Source organism: Mirounga angustirostris, unplaced genomic scaffold, assembly GCF_029215605.1.
Source record: "Mirounga angustirostris isolate CCGP_5_RB_7025 unplaced genomic scaffold, mMirAng1.0.hap1 SCAF_8, whole genome shotgun sequence".
NCBI lineage: Eukaryota > Metazoa > Chordata > Mammalia > Carnivora > Phocidae > Mirounga > Mirounga angustirostris.
In genome coordinates this window covers 2,967,332-2,990,339 of record NW_026991716.1, presented here as the reverse complement: position 1 = coordinate 2,990,339, position 23,008 = coordinate 2,967,332, and the positions used below count along the sequence as shown (strand labels likewise).

Below are 23,008 nucleotides of genomic sequence, written 5' to 3'. Positions count from 1 at the left end.
CTTTGCTATAACCGAACAGAGTACTAGCTTTTAAATTTAAATATTTTTATTAAATAAAAATAAAAATTCAGTCCCTCACAGCATCAACTATATCCCCAATGCTCAAAAGTGGGTCCAGATCACTTTTATCAGACAATGCAATCCTAGAAGGAATTGTGTTTTTGGTGTGAAGGTGGTAGTAAATTGGGTTAGTATATAAATTTGAATGTAACCATGTAAATTTAGCACTGACCCCTAAACTCAAAGATTTGCGCTTACAAAGATATAGAGGTTACAAAAAAAATAAAAAATAAAAACTGAACATAAATCCAGATTGCAAAATACCAGACTGAGAGATTTAAGAATATCAGGAACGAAGTCAGTCCCCGGGGCATGAGACTGAATTTCCACAGGCAAAGTCCTTATCACTGTGTTCAACACTTGACCTAAGATTTACCTTTTGATTTTCAAACCATTTTGTGATGTCGGGATTAACATTTCCATTCTACAGAAGAACAAACTAAAGTGAAATTGAGAGAACACAAGTCACAAAACAGGCCCTGGACCCTAGAAGGTGAAGGGTAGGGAGGGTCCAGGGCTCAGGCAACAGGCATGGACCTCCGAGGAAAAAGCACCCCACCAGGAAGACGCGAGTCCGTGTCCCACCGGGGACGTGAGTTCTTTCTTCCCTCCGTGAGACCATCTTGCCAACATCACTATTCCACCTTGACTTAAAGTGTACAAAAATGATTTAAGAGGAGGAGAGGAGCGAAACACTCGACTACATTTCAGATATACGTTTAATATTCAAAGCCAGGGGTAATTTCGTCAACGACTTGCCCACGGTGCGTAAGGATGCTAGTGGTTCAAAACTGAGAAACAGGTACTAGCTTGGTAGGTGCCATTTATTTCAGTCCCTTGAAAAGCAGAGAATTTTCCTTACACGCCCTTAAACACAGCTTGCCTCAGACAATTCCGGGAAGGAACAGAGAGGGACCCGGGCAGTGCGCGGGACGCACAGCCTCGCCCGCAGCGGTGGGCGGGGAAAACCCGCTGCCGCCCCGCCCCTCCCCACCAGCCCAGCCTCCCTCTTGGTTCTCAATTAGGTCCGCCACAGGGCTATAAATAAGAAGCTCGGTGTCCTGTCAAAGCGAATCTGTCTATTGCATCTCTCCTTTCTCGCTGAGCATGTCCGGCCGCGGCAAGGGCGGGAAGGGCCTGGGCAAGGGCGGCGCCAAGCGCCACCGCAAGGTGCTGCGCGACAACATCCAGGGCATCACCAAGCCCGCCATCCGGCGGCTGGCCCGGCGCGGCGGCGTCAAGCGCATCTCCGGCCTCATCTACGAGGAGACCCGCGGGGTGCTCAAGGTGTTCCTGGAGAACGTGATCCGGGACGCCGTCACCTACACGGAGCACGCCAAGCGCAAGACGGTCACGGCCATGGACGTGGTCTACGCGCTCAAGCGCCAGGGCCGCACCCTCTACGGCTTCGGGGGCTGAGACTGCACACAGACTCGATTTGGGTGAAAAATCTTAAAAGGCCCTTTTCAGGGCCACACCCGTTCATTTGAAGGAGCCGGGGGCATTGGTGTACTAATGATCTGCTTTTTTCACTCTTCACAGGAGCAGGAATTACAGGATGTGTTTTCGGGTCTGAACTCAAGTGTGTATGCTATAACTTAATTCTGTTTGCTGCTACTGGAAAGCACTAAATGTTAAAGCAATGTTACTAAAAGGTTGAGTACTAGGCTTTGCCAACATAAGGTTTTGTAGCTTTTAAGTTACCCCATACCGTTTAATTAGCAATTGCTTTTGATTTCCTTGGCATGATTTGGCAATCCCAATGAGCTTCACACACTAATAGGTCAGATTTTTAAAATCTAGTTACTATTTTCTAGAAGTAAAGTTTGAATACTGAAAAAATGTATAATCCTCTTATTAGCCCATTTAACTCAAAAAGAAAAAAATGCTTTTGAGTTTGGTCTGGTCAACCAGTAGTTGTCTAACTAGAGAAAGAATTCAGTGAGAAGCTCAGATTGAGCTCCAATGAAAGCACCTAAGAGCAGGCCTAGGTGGCACATGGGTACTATTCTCGCCCATAAAGCATTTATATTTGGATTATGTAAATTGATGACCAATAAAGTATTTTTAAGCCACAAAGATTTGGGGGTTACACCGTGTCACACATATTCCCTGCATATTCTATAATAAAAGCAACAATGTTGACTCACCTCACAAACCCTCTGGTTTTTCAGCTTTAAAGTCAGAAAGGGAGATACACACTTCTAGCCCTGTGCTGGGACTCAGCCACACAATGTTTTCTCATGTGTCAGTACTTGCAAAGGAAAGGAGGGAGAAGCATCCTCCAAAATAATAACCAGGCAAATTATCTTCAGTGTCTTGGCTTCAAGACAAAGTCACTGGCAGTAGCCAATTTAAAAGCACTTCAAGGTATTTGTAGCCTTTCTCCTCACCTCTTAGCACCGATTCCTGCCCTCAGGCAAACTGAACCAGAGTAATATAGGGGCAGGGGGAAGGAGGGAACAGTTATTTTAGTTAACTTTCTTTGGGTTCTTAGATGGCTTTTATTTTTCCTGATGGGTCCTGTAATGATGGCCTCTAGGGTTGTCCCCAGGGTCCCCTCCTGGTGTTCACCCCACTGTGATCTAGCCCCTTGAGTGTGGACATGACCTGTGACTGCAGAGGTGATGAGATTTAATTTTCTGTATATAATCATGTTATCTACCATGTTAAGTATGTTAGGTAACATGTGTCTACCTCAACTCTTGCATGCTGACTTTGATAGACCAAGTATCCATGCTGGCAGGCCCAAATGACAAGAAACTTTTTTTTTTTTTGATAGATGGAGGTGAAGGTGTCGAAAATTTTATTAACATTTAGTTTAAAAAGCTTTACACCTGTGCCATGCCAAGACATAGAAGGTTCTTAAAGAAGTTACCCATTAGGGTTTGCTCCTTGGTTTAGGAGTCGTGGGGCCTTGGTATTGCTTTGTTAAGCGGTTTAAGAATTCATGATCTTGGTCCAGGGCTGGTAATACTGTGCCACTTTCTTCTCCCTCAGAAAAATGGTTCTCGATAATGTTCAAAGCAGTCAGAGCAACCTGAGGGTTCTCATGAAGTTGCAAAGCCTCGATTTTATCAATGCCACCCATTTCCTCTATCAGAAGACACGGGTTTTCCTTCTCTGAAAGCTTCTCTGCTGCCTGGAGGATAAAAGAGATAACATCAAGGATGATGATAAAAATTTTGCTGTCTTGGATGGTACGCAGATTCACCAGTGGCTCCAGGACACCAGAGTGGACAAGCTGGATCAACTGGTCTATGGTGCCTCCAGTTGTGAAGTTAGCCACGGTCCAAACGGCCTCTTTCTGGACTTTAAATTCTCCGTTTTTCAGCAGAGCCACCAAAGGAGGCAGCATGCCGCAAGCTATCAGCCGCTGGATGTGCTGGCGAGGCCCTGCAGCCACGTTGCTCAAGGCCCAAGCTGCTTCCCTCTGGATGGAGGACTTGGGGTGCATCCGGAGCTGGGGCAACACGGGCAGCATGCCCGCGTCGATGGCCACCTGGGTCTGGTGATCCGTTCCCGTGACGATGTTCCCCACGGTGTGGAGGGAGGGGGTCAAGACATTGAGCTCCGAGCTGCTCATGAGCCGGACCAGCTCTTTAGGAAGTGAGGGAGGCCTCCAACCAACAGCCTACAAGCCTTTCAGCCAATAGCCAACAAGAAAGAAAATGGAAACCTCAGCCCTACGACTACAAAGAAACAAATTCAGGTACCCAGTGAGCTAGGAAGATGATATTTCCCCAGTCAAGCATCCAAGAGTCCTCTATCCTAGCTAACATCTCAATAGCATCCTTATATAGGACTCGGCTACACCATGCCCAGACCCACAGAAACTATCACATAATACATGTGGGTTATTTGATTAATTCAAGGTCACCTGCTATGCAGCAATAGATAACTAATACAGTTAGCCAACACACTTAGCATCTTCAGCAGCCCGTGTCCCATCTAAAATAACCGATATGAAGAACTGAACCTGCAATCTTTATCTAATGGAAGACATATATTTAAAAAAGGGAAAGGGGAGGGCCCTATAGTGGGAACATTCCCTTTCACTACTATGCAACCCTTCATACATATCCCCAACAGTGAAGTGGCGCACACATCCGTCCGTCATGCCTTGCAGGTCTCCCTGATATCACGCCTATAAACCCTGGCCTGGACTCAACAATACATCTAAGTCATTTTACTTTCCACAGCAAGAAAACAAATGGTCAACTTTTAAATAATTTACACATGAAACCTCTTGGTTTCCATCCATATCTTGTGTGATCCCTGCATACCTAGATCTTTTCTTACTCTTGTTTTTTTTTCGGTTTTGTTTTACTTTTTTTTTTTTTTTTCTGTCTAAATGAATACAGAAGGAAACATTGAGGGGAAGAAAAACAAAAAATAAAAAGTAGGTCAAAATTAGGGTTTCAGAAACCGACTCAACACACTATACAGTCAATTACATCAGTAACAAAAAGGCAAAATAAGGAAATTTAAAAATTATTATTGCAAACTTGAAGAAGTATCTTTGAAGCAGTCTATATTAGTAGTTAAGATTAAATTATTGGGTCCAGTAATTCCTCAGGCCTAGTTCACTATCTACTATATGATGACTAAAATTGAGACTTGGTGTCCTTTGTAAAATAATTTCTCATTGCATGACTTAACGTTTATGAAACACATACAATTATATTGTTATTTTTAAAACAAATAACCCAAGTACATGTACTTAAGCAAGGCAATCATAAACTCCAGACACCAACTACAAGATAATTTTTAAATCTAAATGACTAGGCAAAATGGAAGGACAAATTAAAGACTTAATGAACAAACACAAAAACCAAACTACTCTTTTTAGAGCTTTAGCCAAGATCCTACTGTACACATTTCACAAAATCTATGCATACCATAAAAGTGTGCTGAGAAAACTTATTACAACTCTCAATATGCAAAAACTGAGTGGCTCTGAAAAGAGCCTTTGGGTTGCGGTCGGCTGCAGGCGGGCTCACTTGGAGCTGGTGTACTTGGTGACGGCCTTGGTGCCCTCGGACACGGCGTGCTTGGCCAGCTCCCCGGGCAGCAGCAGGCGCACGGCCGTCTGGATCTCCCGCGACGTGATGGTCGAGCGCTTGTTGTAATGCGCCAGGCGGGACGCCTCGCCCGCGATGCGCTCGAAGATGTCGTTGACGAACGAGTTCATGATGCCCATGGCCTTGGACGAGATGCCCGTGTCGGGGTGCACCTGCTTCAGCACCTTGTACACGTACACCGAGTAGCTCTCCTTGCGGCTGCGCTTGCGCTTCTTGCCGTCCTTCTTCTGCGCCTTGGTCACCGCCTTCTTGGACCCCTTCTTCGGCGCCGGGGCCGACTTGGCGGGCTCGGGCATGGTAATCTCAAAACTAGAGAAATTGGGACCACCGAGAAAAACAAAGGAAGACGAAAATCCAGAATATTAAAAGCACCTATATACAAATGAAAGTTCAAAAAGCTGCATTTTCATTGGACCCAATGTGGCCAATAGATTAATAGTATGTAAATTAGGAATTGCAAACCTGCTTTTCTTATTGGACGAATAAACGAATGCTTTCAGGGACACCAATGGGTTGATTTACATACCGCTTCATTACTGTAAGTGCATTCACTAAAACACACACAGACACACTCCCAATAAAACCTTATTTTTTAACTTTGAAAGTAAGTAGAAACCTTCGAATTTGGACGCGAAAACCAAGGAAGGGATTTAATCCCATTATCGAGCCCAGTCCAGTCGTAACTTTAGCTTCTTTGGCTTTATCACAAATTGTCCATGACTTCCGGCAAGAATCCCGAGATGCTAGACAATTACTATTGTTAAATCTTCTCAAAAGACTCGATCGCCGCCATCTTCTTCAAGGTTCCGCCTTGCAAACCTTTTCTCAGGACTCTCGCCATTACTCCCCGGCTGACATTTTTAATTCCTCAAAACCAAACAGCCCAGTCCAATCACCAGTTTGAGTCAAATCCGGTATTAAAGAGCCAGGGGTTCCAGGATACTGCAATTTTAAAACGTGAATCCTGAAATAATGAAATTCTTTACGTCTTAACACTATGACCTAGGAGACTATACTACAATGAACTAGATATTTGCTGTCAGTATAACGAAATAGAACTCGCGAGATACTTACACAGTGGAATTTGCAAATAGATAAGGACAGGAAATACCACCCAGATGAAAACGGGATAACAGGAAAATGGCGGACATTTTGTTAAGAAGAGGAATTGTAAAGCGCTTTCTCTTTCGAACATATTCTATTTTCTCTACCGAAACAGGAGGAAACTTCAAAATTATTACTAACGATAATTACTAACGATAAGGAGTTGTGAAGCACCCTCAAAGAAACAAATAACTTAGAATTGTTTTTTTTAAGGGGGCTGGGAAGATGTCGGCTAATTGAAATCGGCCAATCAGAAACGCGCATGGGTCCGCTAAGCCAATGAGGAATCACTCCTGCACTTCCGGGGCCGCGCTGCCGTGACTCCTGGAAGCGCCCGCAGCCCAATCAGAGGGATTCTGCTGCTGTATAAAAGCAGCGCCGAGCGCCACGCCCGGTTTTTTCCCTTCGCCGCTGAGCCATGGCCCGCACGAAGCAGACGGCGCGCAAGTCGACGGGCGGCAAGGCCCCGCGCAAGCAGCTGGCCACCAAGGCGGCCCGCAAGAGCGCGCCGGCCACCGGCGGCGTCAAGAAGCCGCACCGCTACCGGCCCGGCACGGTGGCCCTGCGCGAGATCCGGCGCTACCAGAAGTCCACCGAGCTGCTGATCCGCAAGCTGCCGTTCCAGCGGCTGGTGCGCGAGATCGCGCAGGACTTCAAGACCGACCTGCGCTTCCAGAGCTCGGCCGTCATGGCCCTGCAGGAGGCGTGCGAGGCCTACCTGGTGGGGCTCTTCGAGGACACCAACCTGTGCGCCATCCACGCCAAGCGCGTCACCATCATGCCCAAGGACATCCAGCTGGCGCGCCGCATCCGCGGGGAGCGGGCGTAGATGGGATTTCCTGGTTCCGTGCCAACTTTAAATCCAAAGGCTCTTTTCAGAGCCAACCACTTTATTCTGTGACAGAGGCCGTGGCACTCAAGGTCGGATTTTTTTTTTTTTTTTTTAGGTTTTACTTATTTATTTTGACAGAGACACAGTGAGGGAGGGAACACAAGCAGGGGGAGTGGGAGAGGGAGAAGCAGGCTTCCCGCCGAGCAGGGAGCCCGATGTGGGGCTCGATCCCAGGACCCTGGGATCATGACCTGAGCCGAAGGCAGGCGCCCCAAGGTCGGATTTTTGATAGAACCCTAGCTCTAACCTGGCGCAGGCCTAAAAGGCCTTTGGGGGACCGTCTTGGAATTAACCTCTCAAGAAGCCGGTAGTTGTTCTAATAGTGATAACACAGTTTTATGCTAAATATCTGTTTTTCTTTACCTTAAACGCAGGTCTGGCACATTTAGGTTTTGGCTTTCAGGTTTCTTGGCTCTATCCCTAACCTTGGAAATTACTAGTTTCACCTTTTGTATTGTGGATGTTTTCTTGACTCTTGCATCCTAGGTGCTCTTCGAAGTTAACTTCTTGGGGCTGTTGCAAGGATTGGCCCGCTGTGGTTTGGGGGGGCTAGACAGCCTTCGATTGAGCCTTCAAAGCTTCCGGTTATCTTTCCCAGAGTTCGCCTTGTTGAACTTGCACGACCCCAAGGGGCCAGAACGTTTGGTCTGCACTTTGCTTAACAGAATCTGGGGGCCCAACTCCCTAGCGACCGCCAGAACCTTGAGGAGGGCGATCAAGGATACACCCCTATGCCTCTTACAGGGAGCCAAATCTTAGGTTAGTAGCGGGGGGACCGAAAGGTAAAGAACCCCCCTTTCCCTGCGGACTTCTTGGCGTCCCTCTTTACCGGGGTCTCTGATACAGGCTAAGCAACCAACAAGAGCGGCTTGGGTGGGTCTCAGAAAGTACCCCTGGGAATGAAGAACTCAGGGATTAGGAAACTTTTTAGTGACTTTTTTTTTCTAAGATTTTATTTTCAGTAATCTCTACACCCAACGTGGGCCTGGCTGGAATTTACTAATCCGGGATCAAGAGTTGCATCCTCTACTCAAGAGTTGCATCCTCTACAGATTGAGCCAGCCGGCTGCCCCTTAACTGATACTCTTAAAAAAGGCTCGCTCAGTTGTCCTAAATTCTCTATATTAATCTCTAAATTAAATCTCATGAGAGTACCTCATATTTGTCAGTAAGACAGGACAATCCTTTAGAAGCTGCATAGTTTTCTTGCAGAAAATACTCTATCCTCTTACGTCCCTACAAGAAAACAAGTTTCTGTGATACTCATTAAACAGATATTCCCTTCCCATGGAAATAACAGGTTCGTCAGTTTCTAAACTAGTAGCCCAATGGAAGGGAAATCAGGAATTCTGTTCTGAAAGCATTCAGGCAGTTATTTGGAAATGTAGAAGGATGTTTACTAATAGGGATACTGTATGCTATTTGGAAGGATTTCATCTATTTAAATGCTTCAGCAAATTTAAGTTTGGAGATGGGAGAAGTTATACTTAACTATAGAATTAAGAGGCCTCTGTCAATTTTTTTATGGGCTGTTTCCCCTCAAAGGATCACTAAGGAAAGAGATTAGTCAAGTGGTACATTTAACAGGGACTAAGCTGTAAATAAAGTACACAGACAAGTTACCATAGTAAGAAGTCCTGGAGGTTTTATAGAAGAAATTTTTGTTCTTGGAACTCCCAGGCATTGAGACTTGGGAATGTGGGAATTAGGGACTCTGGGTCCCTATGGAAAAGAGCATAGCTATCCATAACTGAAATCACTGGAGTGTTGGATATTTGTAATGTTGGATAAAGGCATTCATGTTAGACTGTAGTTTCCCATATCCTGTACTTTCTTTGAGATTCTAGCACAGTTTTTTAATGTGTGTTTCTGTCTCACCAAATGTTGGTTGTTAAGACATGAGGACATAGCAGGCACAGAAAACATCTTGTCGTATCATTAAATCCATCAGAACATCTAGAATCTTTTGCCTAAAACAAACACTCAGGATTTTTTTTAGTTAAATTGGAATTTAAAATCAAAATTTGGGGCTCCTGGGTGGCTCAGTCAGGTAACATCTGCCTTCGGCTCAAGTCTTGATCCTGGGGTCTTGGGATTGAGTCCCACATCAGGCTCCCTGCTCCACCGGGAGCCTGCTTCTCCCTCTGCCTCTGCCTGTCTCTCATGAATAAATAAAATCTTTTAAAATAATAATAATAAAGAAAATAAAATAAAACATTATTGGAGAAAACGGGCACCTAGGTGGCTCAGTAGGTTAAGCATCTGCCTTCGGCTCAGGTCATGTCATGATCCCAGGGTCCTAGAACTGAGTCCTGCATCAGGCTCCCTGCTCAGCATGGAGTCGGCTTCTCCCTCTGCCCCTCACCCCTGCTCCTGCTTTCTCTCTCTAATAGTTTTAAAAATTATTGGAGAAATAGATTACTGTTTGGTACATTCTTGATTACAGAAATAAAAGATTGATTGAGTTCATGTAATTTTAATATATAATTTTCCTAAGTAGAAATAAATTTGAGTGGGTCGCAAATAGCCAGAAGTCAGGTATAAGTCTCCAAAATATGCGGAAAGTTCAATCATGATCTACTAATATTATCTATTATATACAATTATTATTCTATTACTGCTTTACAGATAAGGAAACTGAAGTAAGAAAGTTTCAGATAATAAGGGGTAGAGCCAAAACTTTTTCCATTAGGCATTACTATATTAAACAACAGCATCAACATAATACTCATCACTTATCCCTGAAGGTTTTATTCCCAGGAAAAGCTGTCAAAGGAAGACTGACATCTTTATCCTAATTCTTTCATATCTGTTAAAGGAAATGGAATGGTTTTGAAAATTTATAGGGCCCTATATGATTGTGAAGTTCTATTATACTATAATCATAACAGCCAGTTGCAGAGAGATATGACCAATGCACAACAATAAAAATATAACATGACCATGGACAATTTTTAGCCTTCCTACCAAAACATTCAAACAATTCTCATGTTTAAGACACACAAACACAATAATTTTTTTTAAAGATTTTATTTATTTATTTGACAGAGAGAGACACAGTGAGAGAGGGAATACAAGCGGGGGGAGTGGGAGAGGGAGAAGCAGGCTTCCCGCTGAGCAGGGAGCCCGATGCAGGGCTCGATCCCAGGACCCCGGGATCACGACCTGAGCCCAAGGCAGATGCTCAACGACTGAGCCACCCAGGCGCCCCCGCACACACACACAATATTTTTTTTAATTTTAAAAGGTATACATTGAAATAGTAGTACTTGTTATCAAGTTTTTTAAGTAAATTTTTATTGGAGAAGGATCACAAATATTACTCAAGTCACATTTCGTATGTGCCTACTGGTACATTGAGTTGTATATCCATTTTAGGCTAACGTTGTTGCCTATAATTACATATCATTTTGTTTAAATGTATAATCTCTGAATGACCAGGAGCTTTCCCTTATGGCAATGATAACTAAAAGTCAACACAATTCAGAAATTCCATTTCATTCTGCATACCCTTCCTACCCCATCTGACCACAGGTAAATATTGATGTTTTATATCAGGAGACTTTTTTACCATAAAAATGCTATAAATATTTTTTCTTTTTGCAGTAGCCCCAACACGTTGGGCAGCATACTTCAGAAAGTAAGGGAAATAATGTATAAGTCAAGCCAAGGGGAAGAGGGACATAAAAGGGGCAGGGAGATTTATTACTCTTGGCTTCCTACATAGAAAAACAGAAAATAAAGTTACTCAATCTATTTAATATCTGGGGATAATCTCACCCATTGGACAGAATTAAAAACTCAGTCCATTCTGAGATAATCACGTCACACCTGTCAGAATGGCTAAACAAAAACACAAGAAACAACAGTGTTGGCAATAATGTGCAGAAAAAGGAACCCTCACGCACTGTTGGTGGGAATGCAAACTGCTGCAGGCACTGTGCAAAACACTATGGAGGTTCATCACAAATTAAAAGGAAAACTGCCCTAAGACCCAATAATCACACTACTATTTATCCAAAAAATACAAAAACGTTCCTCAAAGGGATACAGGCACCCCTATGTTTATTGCAGCATTATTTACATTAGCCAAATTATGGAAGCAGCTCAAATGTCCATCATCAACTGATGAATGGATACAGAAGAGGTGGTATACACATATATATATATACACACACACACACACACAATGGAATACTACTCAGCCATAAAAAAAGAATACAATCTTGCCATTTGCAACAACTTGGATAGAGCTAGAGAGTATAACGCTAAGCAAAGTAAATCAGTCGGAGAAAGACAAATACCATATGATCTCAATCATGTGGAATTTAAGAAATGAAACAAAAGAGCAAAGGGGGGGGGGAGAGAAAGACAAACCAAGAAATAGACTCTTAACTATAGAGAACAAACTGATAGTTACAAGAAAGAAGGTGGTTAAGGGGATGAGAGAAACAGGGGATGATGATTAAAAAGTACACCTATCATGATAAAAAACAAAAAACAAAAACAAAAACCTCAGTCAATTAAAAACACACAGAGTAGTGGAAAAACGACAAAGAAGAATAACACCCTAATGTATACTTTAATGAGAGAAAAGAATAGGAGCATTATTAATTTACCACTGATAATAATGGCACCCAACTGTTAAATGTCATCAAAACACATTATAAGAAGACTTTTTAATTAGGGGAATTTATACATGGAGACGGAACTTGAGATGGAATTGGAAAGACTCTCCCAGGTAGAGAAGAGAGAAGGAATGGCAGGTGAACAACTTGTTTAAAAAAACAACAACAAAAACCACAAATAAATAAGGCATTGAAAGGTAAATGTGAGTTGTTATTAGTGCTAATTAATGCAAACAGACGGTATTATTATGAAAAAAGACTACAAAGTTCTCACTTGAACCAGAGGCCCCGGGGAGCCAGTGACCCTATTCATAAGACCTGTAACAGAATGACCAGAATTTAGGAATTAGGGGCTGGAGACACTGGAATTAGGATGCTGCTTAGGAAACTAAGACCATCCCAAGTATGAGAGGAGAAGGAGAGCATGTGAGAAAGGAGAAAATGTCAGTTGCCTAGACTCTTTAAACATCAACCTGCTTCTTCAGTGACTGACTGGCAGGCATAATCAATGCCTCAACACAGTGCCATGAATTCAGGGTGCCTCTTCCAGCCGCAAAGAGTCAGGTGATTGCTAAGCAGAAAGCAGAAAGTGGTCACTGCAGCCTGGTCCCAAAAGTTACTTTTGGCTCAGACCTATGACGTGCATAGGTACACTCCTGCGTTTAAGAAAACTTGAACATGTGCTTCACACTTTCCATGTTAAGACAACCGGTTGATTGGTTGATTGGGTTGTGCGGCTCAGAGAGAACTACTCACAAAGGCTCCTGTCTGATGTTTTGCCATTCTCAAGTATCAGTCTGTTGGGTCCTTCTAAACCCGGGCTTCTGCCACTACAAGTTGGCAGACCATCTTTGTGCAGCAAAAGAGCATCAGAAACCCAAGCACGAGCATTTCAAGAGACCCTCAGAGGGAGACTAGGGATGTGGCTAATGGTGAAATACAGTGACTGGGAAGGAGCTTCCTGCTCCCTCATCTTCCTGGTGCAGAACATTAAGACGTCTCTAGTCTTCTTGACTCAGGATTTGACTGTAACAAAAATTTGGGGAGATGGAAAAAGACTGAAGTTCTGATGCCCTTGAAACAAAGGCCTGTCCTAGGGAAAGGAATTTGAATAGTAGACCACAGAGTAAAACTAGGTCAGTGATTAAATCATGTTTAAAACTGTGTCTGATGGGGGCGCCTGGGTGGCTCAGATGGTTAAGCGTTTGCCTTCGGCTCAGGTCATGATCCCAGGGTCCTGGGATGGAGTCCCACATCGGGCTCCCGGCTCAGCGGGGAGCCTGCTTCTCCCTCTGACCCTCTCCCCTCTCATGCTCTTTCTCGCTCGCTCGCTCTCTAAAATATAAATAAAAAATCTTAAAAAAAAAAAAAAAAAACTGTGTCTGATGGGGGGGCACCTGGGTGGCTCAGTTGGTTAAGCGACTGCCTTCGGCTCAGGTCATGATCCTGGAGTCCCGGAATCAAGTCCCACATTGGGCTCCCTGCTCAGCGGGGGGTCTGCTTCCCCCTCTGCCCCCTTCCCTCTTCCCTCTCCTGCTCTCTGTCTCTCATTCTCTCTCTCTCAAATAAATAAAATCTTAAAAAAAAAAAAATTGTGTCTGATGGGGTGCCTGGGAGGCTCAGTCGTTAAGCGTCTGCCTTCGGCTCAGGTCATGATCTCAGGGTCTTGGGATCGAGTCCCACATCGGGCTCCCTGCTCGGCAAGAAGCCTGCTTCTCCCTCTCCCATTCCCCCTGCTTGTGTTCCTGCTCTCGCTCTCTGTCAAATAAATAAATGAAATCTTTAAAAAAAATAAAATAAATAAAATTGTGTCTGATGCATTCCAAAGGGCTTGTGAATTAGATAACTCACACAGGGCCTAAAACAGAATCACATGAACTCTACTACCTTCCTAGATGAGCCTAAAAATGAAACCAAGAACTCCACCCCTTTTGTAGTTCATATAATAGATGGGCGCAGTGTAAAGAAACAGACCCTAGGAAGAAAGAAACTTGCATTTGAGACCCAGGTCCACCATTTCCTGACAAGGCGATTCTGCTCATTTCATCTTTCTGAGCCACAATTTTCTTAGCTGTGAAACAAGCATTTTAACTATGCCTAATACAAAGTCTTTCTAGGGAGATCAGAGTGTTCTGTAAACTGTAAAGAACTACAGCGATATTCCGTAGTCATTCTGACCACTCACTGAATACCGCATTGTGGCATAATTCCCTTATTCTCATTGCTCTTCATCAAAAGACTAGCGCTCTCATTCTGGGTATAAAAGAGCTCACAGGTCTCTTGCTCCCTAACTTTCCCACTCCACACAAACTCTGGTCTTCAAAAAGATTCTTTTGAGTAAATATTTCACATTCCCTCATTTATCCAGATCTCATTCTCAAACAAGCCACTATCATAAAGGTTTTTTGGACTCTTAATGGAAAGAAGAAATTATGGTTTGCAGCTGCAATTGGGGAAAACCGAACTACTACTTAGAAGAGCTAGAAAGATACTGGCAGGCTATATTACCCCACCCTGCTGTGCAAAAGTTTAGTCAATTTCAATCAGCTATTAACCAATAAGCATAGGAGAAGGAGGCTGTAAACAAATTAAGTGGAAAGGTATTTCAACTGTGAGGTATTTGTGTGCCCACTGGAGATATACTCACCAGTGTATGACTTCTTTCCTACTATAGATTCTTTGGATGGTCTGGGGAAACCTATAGACACCTTCTCAATAGTAAAGCATACAAGATAGGAAAGCGACATTAAAATTGCTATCATATTATTTAAGTATGTGCATATAATAATATGTTTCATTAGGAACACATATAACTAGAAGAAGCAGGTAGAATAATGAATGTCACTGTCAAGAGCTCAGAATGAGTGTAAACTTTATTTCAAGATATCTGCATACTTCAAGTGATAAGAAAACAGGTGCTTGCCATTGCTGAAAAAGCCACAGGCACTTGCAAAATCCATTTTGATTAGCTGCCTATACACAACTGAAGGAAATGCTAAATTGCATCTGCACTTCATGAAGATAAAGACACAATGTTTCCCCATCCAGGTTTACAGCCCCATAATGATCTGTAGGACTCAGATTTTTGCCAAGATTTCCCAGTAAAATTAAGTGGGCTTCCCTGAAATAAAAAATGAAAATAAAAACACCTCAGCCCTGGGAACAAAACAGCCAGATCAACCCATCTAGAACCCATTTATTTTGCCCTGGTCACCTCAACTCCGGGAACTTTCTAACAAACCGCACAGCCTTCCGAGAGATTTTTCTTTTATTGTTTCACCTTTCCTATTCCTTGAGTATTCGGCAGAAATATTCGACAGCCAAGCATGGCTCCCCGGAACCTCTCAACAATCTAGGGAAAGGAATCTGGCAAAGAGTAAATGATAAACCACCAGAGGTGACGTTTACATTTTTTACTACTCTTTAGCATCAGAGTGGTAAGTAATTACATGCAGCTTTAGCGAAGAAAAGCGTGAATAGTCCCGCAAAGGAGGACTCCATCTGATCAAGTAAAAAACAAACAAAAAAAAACCCCAAGATTTTCTACTGTTTCACAATATATACAACTTTTAGTATCTCAACCTCTAATTGGTGAAGCATTTTCTTTCTCTAGGGCACACGTAAGCCAAGAGTACCTTCTGATTGGCTAACTCTCAACAGCCTCTGCAAACCAATGGGAAAGGAAATTTTACCAAACAGACAGGCACTATAATAACCCCTTCCTCCGATGAGCTTGAGAATCAGTTTCTTCTCGAATATGTCCGGGCGCGGGAAGCAAGGCGGCAAGGCGCGCGCCAAGGCCAAGACTAGGTCATCCCGGGCCGGCCTGCAGTTCCCGGTGGGCCGCGTGCACCGCCTGCTCCGCAAGGGCAACTACGCCGAGCGGGTGGGCGCCGGCGCGCCCGTCTACCTGGCGGCCGTGCTCGAGTACCTGACGGCCGAGATCCTGGAGCTGGCGGGCAACGCGGCGCGCGACAACAAGAAGACGCGCATCATCCCGCGCCACCTGCAGCTGGCCATCCGCAACGACGAGGAGCTCAACAAGCTGCTGGGCCGCGTCACCATCGCGCAGGGCGGCGTCCTGCCCAACATCCAGGCCGTGCTGCTGCCCAAGAAGACCGAGAGCCACCACAAGGCCAAGGGCAAGGGAAGGCTCTACAACAGCGATGGCTACCCAAAGTCCCAAGGCTCTTTTCAGAGCCGCCAATTCGTCCTACGAGAACTGTGACCGACTGGCTGGGCGCATAAGCGCTTTCCGGCTGCGGCAGGGTGCGCGCCGAAACAGGACCCGGTCGCTTTAAGGGAAAGCGAGCCAATCCGACGCGGGCGGCAAATTTCGAAAGCGCTCCGTACGAGCAAGCGAGCGGCATGCAGGTTCTAACACATATAAGTAGAACAGAGTAACGGCTAAATGAAATACTTACTAGTTACTAAGCTCTTTTGCCCGATAGTAGTGGGTGGCTCTGAAAAGAGCCTTTGAAATTTCCAGAGCAGGACATCCCGCTACAATTTTTACTTCTTCTTCGGCGCCGCCTTCTTTGCCTTTGTCGCCTTGGGCTTGGCCGCTTTAGGCTTGGCTGCCTTGGGCTTCGGGGCTTTGGCCTTGGCTGGACTCCGGGCGGCCTTCTTGGGCTTGGCAGCCTTCGCCTTCTTCGGACTCTTGGCCGCTTTCTTGGCGACAGCCGCCGCCGCGGGCTTCTTGGCCTTCTTGGGGGTCTTCTTGGCGCTCTTCTTGGGGGTGCTCGCCCCCGCGGCCTTCTTGGGCTTCTTGGCCGCCCCGGAGGCCCTCTTGGGCTTGGCCGCGCCCGCCTTCTTGGCTTTGGGCTTGGCCTCCCCGGAGGCCGCCTTCTTGTTGAGCTTGAAGGAGCCCGAGGCGCCGGTGCCCTTGGTCTGCACCAGGGTGCCCTTGCTCACCAGGCTCTTGAGGCCCAGCTTGATGCGGCTGTTGTTCTTCTCCACGTCGTAGCCGGCGGCCGCGAGCGCCTTCTTGAGCGCGGCCAGGGACACGCCGCTGCGCTCCTTGGAGGCGGCGACGGCCTTGGTGATGAGCTCGGACACCGGGGGCCCGGACGCCTTGCGCTTGGCGGCAGCCACGCCCGTCTTCTTCGCCTTCTTCTTAACCGGCGTCTTCTCCGCAGGTGCGGGAGCAGCAGGAGGAACCGGCGCGGTCTCCGACATCTTCCTGCTTCGCCAACAGAGACCCAAAGGACGCGCAAACTGTCGGAACGGCGTGCCTCGCAGCCGCGCGGCCGGGGGTTTATATAGGGAGCGGCTGAGTGATGATTGGCTCCCTGCGCCGTGCGCCGCGCTGCTCAGAAGGGCTCCTCCGCTGCGCGGTGTGGCTGTGTTTCTTTCCTCTCAAAAAAGAAGAAAAACGTAAGAAATCTGGGCATGAAATCCTTAGAGATTCGGGGGAAACGGATCCAAGAGTCCTCAGGCTTCATCCCTGCCTTATTTGCTACACCTAGTTTCAAAGCCAGTACCCCGAAACTTTCCCCATTCCCCCAGCTCTCTTTAAAACTTGGCTCACATTGAGACAACTTTCAGATTTTCCTTAAAAATGCTCTTTCTCTCTCTTTCCTTTGCACGTCTGTCTCCCGGGGCATTGTTCTGCACATTCTTTTCTTTGCAAGTTTATATAAATAAGCTCATTTTCACTCAAATATGCAAGGAAAGACGCTTTTTTCGCGAGAGCAATAGCACAGCTCTCCCGCAGTTGTTTGCACGAAGCCCTGGGAATTGGCACTGGGATAGAACATTCTACGTACAAGATGGATAACGATTCTTTTTAATAGATTCATTTTTAAGTATTTGAGTGACCAGTGTGTAAACTGTGTTCGATCCCCGTGTTTTGGAGATTTAAACATATTAGGAAGGATGGGGGACGAGGATGGATGCCCCATTCCTTTTCCACATAAAAAGTTCTAAATAGCAACTTACCTAAAATAGTGGTGGAATAGATTTTTCAGACCTGGGATGGGCATTAGAGATCAACCACCAAATCTACAAGGAACAAAAGTGAATCGTGAAGCTCTACAATGGTAGTTCTACCTCATTTTACCAGTTAGGAGCTGAAGAACACAAACTCATGTGTTTATATCCCATCTCCTTAAAACTGTAAATTACTTAATGACACTCTGTCCATAAGATATGTTCTCTCCAATACTTAGCATGGAATTTTGTTTGTTCATATGTCCTGTATTTCAAGATGATATTTAAAGTACAAATTTTATTTGACTCTTTTCCAACATCGCCAGTAGGGACACAAGATTAGAAGGGAAAAGTTCTCATTTAAATCACTCTTTCTGAGTTTTCATAATGTTCCCTGGGCTTTTTACTGACAGAATATGAAGTGGGCTGTCACGACGTCAACTATTTGGCTAAATATGTCCACCTAAGAAGTGGAACAAACATTTCACAGCCAACGTGACCCACTTTACTGCTTTACTGTTGGTTTGCAACACAACAGAGCTAATGAAATTAGGTAAATATTGGATAATTAAGCACAAATTTAATATCTACTAAATAGATACTGAAATTAAACTCCATGCTTGTTAAAACAAATAAACAAGAACAGTATTTTGGTGTTATGTCTCTTCTAACAAATACCCTTATTTCCAAAAATTTTGTTATTCGGGTTTACATTCGATGATGATTTACGATTTTTCTCAAATAAATCCAAGATAAGATCATCAGTTTTGAAGATGTCATCTCTCCACACTAACACTTAATTCCATAAAAGTCACTTGGCCTGTTTTTAAATAGCCATTTATTGACTGGCACTGACTGAAACCAAGCCTCTGGGGCTTGAGTCCATGTTAAAAACCAAACACAAATATTGTGTTTAGACAGTACACTTATAGGATTGGATCTGCAGTGTGCAGTTCTCCCTAAGCAGGCATTTCATGTGTGTGTAAAAGGGGCTGTTTGTCATCCTCAGTAGCATCAATGTCAATAGCTATGGTCCCAGACATTACATAGACCCTGTTCCTTCTCAGACCAGAGCCTATATTATCATCTAGACCTAAAGATAGAATTATAACTCAGATTTGTAAAAGTTTACCATTTTGGTCATCATTGTAGCCAAAACATCAGTTGTTGAAAACTCCTTGGAATTGCTCCCTAAGTTACATACACTCAATTTAAGATGGGGGACAGGATCCCACAGCAGATGTCACCATTCCATTCTTGTCCAACTCTTATGGTTTCCAGGGCTATTTAGGTTCTAAATAAGTAAGAAGACTTTGGGGCTATTTCCTTCACTGTGGGTAATCTCTGCCCTTCCTGAGGGGCAATAATTGAGACTTGATTCCACCTGAAAAGTTCTTCCCCAGATGTTTATAGAAGGTTGGGGCTTGGGTGCATATACTTACTGCTATGGCCTGAGACCGAGGTACTTATCCTCTCTGTATGTGTAGCGTAAACAGGCTTCTGGAAAGCTGGCTCATCCCAAGGGACTGGGAACTTGAAAGGTTCCACCTATTACTTGGGTAGCCCACGAAAATGTTGTGTTCCTTACTTTTAAGGTCTGAGTCTGTATACATTTTAAGACAATTGATTTTGCACTGGACTGAAATTTGCACCACTAATTTTATAGATATAAAAATAACTGAGAAAAAGCACAGTTGGATGAGTGATGGATAGCTCACGTAGGAATTCATGTTCTCCCAATTTTAATGTCAACCTCCCTTTCATCACAGGAAACCACTCTGAAAGATCTAGGTAGCACTCACCAGGTCAGTCCACAGTGGCTGTACTTACGTGTTCCAAAATTCAGTGAATTTCAGAGTTTAAGAAGAAAAGTAACTGTAAGTTAATAGCAAAAAAGAGTGAAGACAGCATAAGGGTTCTATGGCAGATAGAGCATTGTGTTAGAATCAAATGTGTTCAGAAGGGCCCTGAGAAAGCACATCTATTTTAATTTCCTATCAGATGGTCTCATCTGAGAGCACTCTCCCACTTGAAACTCCTCTCCAAAGATCTCATTTTATTTCCTATGAGGGGCAATACCGACGCCAAACTTCCAATTTCCTTTTTGTATGTCCCTCTCTATCTGTGATATCTGTTATACCCAGAGGTTGACTAATCGCTCTCATATTTCAAAAACACTCCGACCCTCACTTCCTGCAGTAAGCCTGATTTTCAAATATGCACCACACTCCCTTCCCCGTCTGGACTAGAAGTTCCTCAGAAGAAATTCACTGTCACAGAACAGCCCAACAGCACGTATGTGCAATGATGGACGTGTTCTTTATCTGCACTGTCAAGTAGACAGCCACTACCGACATGTGGCTATTTAGCAGTTAAATGTGGCTAGAGTGACGGAAGAAATTTTTAATTTGATTTCATTTTAATTACTGTACATTTAAATGAGCGCACGTGACCAGTGGTTAACTAGGGCAGCATGGCTTTAAAACAATTTCTTGGGATGCCTGGGTGGCTCAGTCCATTAAGCGTCTGCCTTCGGCTCAGGTCAGGATCTGGGACCCTGGGATCCAGCCACCCCCAGCCCCCACCCCACCTGCCAATGAGCTTCCTGCTCAGCGGGGAGCCTGCTTCTCCCTCTCCCTCTGCTCCTACGCTCGCTCTCAAATAAATAATATCTTTAAAAAAACCTCTTCTCAAACTTGAATGAGCATACCACCCACTTGGAGATACTGTTAAAAATGCCATATCAATTCAGTAGACTTGGGGTCGGGCCTAAAAATCTGTGCGTCTAACAAGCTCCCAGGTGAGACTAAGACTGTTGGAATACAGCCGCTGCACCCATTACTGCTAGATGGAAACTGTTATTCAGGGCCGATGTCTGACCCCTCACCCTGAGTTTACTTTTCTCTTCCTTCTTCTTACGCTTTGAGTTCCTTAAAAGAACCTGTATGATTGTCTTTGTAAACCTGTTGTTTGTACATTGATCTTGGCATATACTAGACCCTGAGTTCTTGAATGAATGAACGAATCAGTGATTCTTCTTTGATGCGTGGAAGATCACTGGGTCTTAAGTCTGCAGGTAACTGTAACTGAGCTAAATTTCAATAATGTCTGCCTAAGGGAAATCTAAAATCGGCTGACTGCCTATACGGTAAGTACCAGCAGAGAAGGAATTTTTTAAGTTACCTTTTATAGTACACAGAAGGGAGGCACTTATTGTGAATGTACAGAATGAGTAAATATTGCCATTTGTCTATTAAGCATATCTATGTATCATCTATGTATAGAATGTTAATTCTGCAACTCTTTTTACTTGGACAGTATTTCAGTTTATTAGCATTTATGTTTATTATTAGTTCTGTTGACTTGCAAACTTTTACACAGCATGATGTATCTTCAATATTTTACTGACATAGATTAGTGGTAGGTGACAAGATCAGAAGACCTCAGCTCTACCCCAACAATATCACTTATTAGAACAGGATTAGGTCTCCAAGCCTGGAATTCCTCATCTCTACAATACAAATAGTGCTTTATAAATTTGGGAGTAGAGTTTGCTCCCTTTCCTAGAGTTTCCTTTTTATCAGTAATGCTGAAAACCACGTAAGTATATATGTCCTGCCAAAGGGGAAGGTTCTGTGACCTGCCCTATTTAAATAAGTATTGTTAAAATTGTAAGCATTAATACTTGCATTTTTTAAAAGTCTTCACATTTAAAAATTACTTTTATTCTGTTATCCCTCGCTTTTATAGACAACCGTACCGTCGCTGCCTCCTTTTTATAAATGATAAGAGAGGTGAGGAGACTTATACAATATCAATGATCTGAGAGACCCCACAGGCACAGGACTAGTCGCAGAAACCAGCGATTCCGGCCTCTACAAGGAAAGGGGAGGCAGATGCGGCCCCCACGCCCGCCGCCTCCCCTCGCTAAGCCGGGGCCCCGCCGAGGAAGGTGGGAAGGGGCGGAGCGGAGGTCTCGTCCCGCCCCCAGCGTTTCAGTTTCCTAAACGGTCCGCAAGACGGGTATATAAAGGGCTGCAGGCCGAGCTCCGGGACTGGACTGTAACGATCGCCTGCCGTTCGCGATGTCGGGCCGCGGCAAGGGCGGGAAGGGCCTGGGCAAGGGCGGCGCCAAGCGCCACCGCAAGGTGCTGCGCGACAACATCCAGGGCATCACCAAGCCCGCCATCCGGCGGCTGGCCCGGCGCGGCGGCGTCAAGCGCATCTCCGGCCTCATCTACGAGGAGACCCGCGGGGTGCTCAAGGTGTTCCTGGAGAACGTGATCCGGGACGCCGTCACCTACACGGAGCACGCCAAGCGCAAGACGGTCACGGCCATGGACGTGGTCTACGCGCTCAAGCGCCAGGGCCGCACCCTCTACGGCTTCGGGGGCTGAGCGTTCCCATCTTCCCCCCCGGAACACCGCGAGTCTCACCCAAAGGCCCTTCTCAGGGCCACCCACTCGGTCACAGGAAGAGCTGTTGCCGGAGGACGAAAGTAACATCCGCTACTTTGTCGCTGTTCCTTCCTTCGGACTCTGGCTGGACGGGCGCCCGTTCCCCCGGCGGACCCCGGGGAGGGAAGGCGTGCAGCTTGCATTCGCCGGCCTTGCCTCCTTCCCGTGTTCTGTCCGCTCTGTCCTGGCCGTCCCACCTAGGACTTCATGCCTCCCTTCATTTCCCTGCCAAGCAGCCAGAAGAGGTGGCCTTCAGCCCATGCTCACCCAGCTATTGATGTTCTAAAGGTGCTCTGCTTACCTGAAGACCGGAGTTTGCGTTACGGGATGCCAGAGAGAGCACGCCCTTGTTGACCATGGACAGTTTTCGTCTGTGTTGTCTTAAGCCCACAGATACTATCCATAGCTTTTTTTTTTTAACGAACTAGTGAGCTTTGTGGGCTGTCCTAATTTAACGGTAGTGCTGTAGCCCAGCTTAAGTCCTCTTCTGGCTCCTTCCTATCAATGTATATATACCTGTCTCAACTTAAACCAGACCCCTATCAATTACTAGATCCTAACTATTATGTTAAATCTCCAAGTAATCTGGAGCACCCACGTCTCAGTCACTCTTCATGATTAAACGTCTTCTGCGCCACTCACTAAAATACCTTTGCCACGATTACCAGTGACCTAGTTGCCAAGTTCTAAAGAACACTAAGAACATCCATCTGCTGCAACTGACCTTGTTCATCCCTCCTCCCTTCGCAGTCTCTTCACAGGGTTTTTGGTATCTTTCGTCCTGACCCAGGTCCTGTACTCTCCATGATTCTTCTCCCTTTGCTTTTGGGGTCCTATTCCTCTGCTTGTAAT

At 45.0% G+C, this 23,008-nt stretch overlaps 7 protein-coding genes across 7 annotated transcripts; 4 read left to right on the top strand and 3 right to left on the bottom strand.

Moving 5' to 3' along the window:
- The first annotated feature begins 1,145 nt into the window (after positions 1-1,145).
- Positions 1,146-2,077, top strand: LOC123842145 (histone H4). Its single transcript, XM_045871552.2, has one exon. The coding sequence runs from the start codon at positions 1,168-1,170 to the stop codon at positions 1,477-1,479; it is 312 nt and encodes a 103-aa protein (XP_045727508.2). The 5' UTR covers positions 1,146-1,167; the 3' UTR covers positions 1,480-2,077.
- A 736-nt stretch (positions 2,078-2,813) lies between these two features.
- Positions 2,814-4,105, bottom strand: LOC123842586 (importin subunit alpha-8-like). Its single transcript, XM_045871861.3, has one exon. The coding sequence runs from the start codon at positions 3,644-3,646 to the stop codon at positions 2,942-2,944; it is 705 nt and encodes a 234-aa protein (XP_045727817.1). The 5' UTR covers positions 3,647-4,105; the 3' UTR covers positions 2,814-2,941.
- An 856-nt stretch (positions 4,106-4,961) lies between these two features.
- Positions 4,962-6,371, bottom strand: LOC135365664 (histone H2B type 1-C/E/F/G/I-like). Its single transcript, XM_064598450.1, has 2 exons — positions 6,219-6,371; positions 4,962-5,453 (listed from the first exon to the last, which is right to left on the bottom strand). The coding sequence occupies exons 1-2, from the start codon at positions 6,293-6,295 to the stop codon at positions 5,060-5,062; spliced, it is 471 nt and encodes a 156-aa protein (XP_064454520.1). The 5' UTR covers positions 6,296-6,371; the 3' UTR covers positions 4,962-5,059.
- Positions 6,372-6,466: 95 nt separating this feature from the next.
- On the top strand, positions 6,467-7,203 carry LOC135365671 (histone H3.1). The gene has a single exon (XM_064598457.1). It carries the CDS (start codon positions 6,667-6,669, stop codon positions 7,075-7,077), a length of 411 nt encoding a protein of 136 aa, XP_064454527.1. The 5' UTR covers positions 6,467-6,666; the 3' UTR covers positions 7,078-7,203.
- A 7,420-nt stretch (positions 7,204-14,623) lies between these two features.
- On the bottom strand, positions 14,624-16,946 carry LOC123842990 (histone H1.3). Its single transcript, XM_045872131.2, has one exon. It carries the CDS (start codon positions 16,944-16,946, stop codon positions 16,281-16,283), a length of 666 nt encoding a protein of 221 aa, XP_045728087.2. The 3' UTR covers positions 14,624-16,280.
- On the top strand, positions 15,496-16,149 carry LOC135365662 (histone H2A type 1-E-like). Its single transcript, XM_064598448.1, has one exon. It carries the CDS (start codon positions 15,496-15,498, stop codon positions 15,994-15,996), a length of 501 nt encoding a protein of 166 aa, XP_064454518.1. The 3' UTR covers positions 15,997-16,149.
- A 58-nt stretch (positions 16,947-17,004) lies between the features above and the next one.
- On the top strand, positions 17,005-22,480 carry LOC135365685 (histone H4). Its single transcript, XM_064598489.1, has 2 exons — positions 17,005-17,144; positions 21,450-22,480. Exon 2 carries the CDS (start codon positions 21,785-21,787, stop codon positions 22,094-22,096), a length of 312 nt encoding a protein of 103 aa, XP_064454559.1. The 5' UTR covers positions 17,005-17,144; positions 21,450-21,784; the 3' UTR covers positions 22,097-22,480.
- Positions 22,481-23,008: the final 528 nt, after the last annotated feature.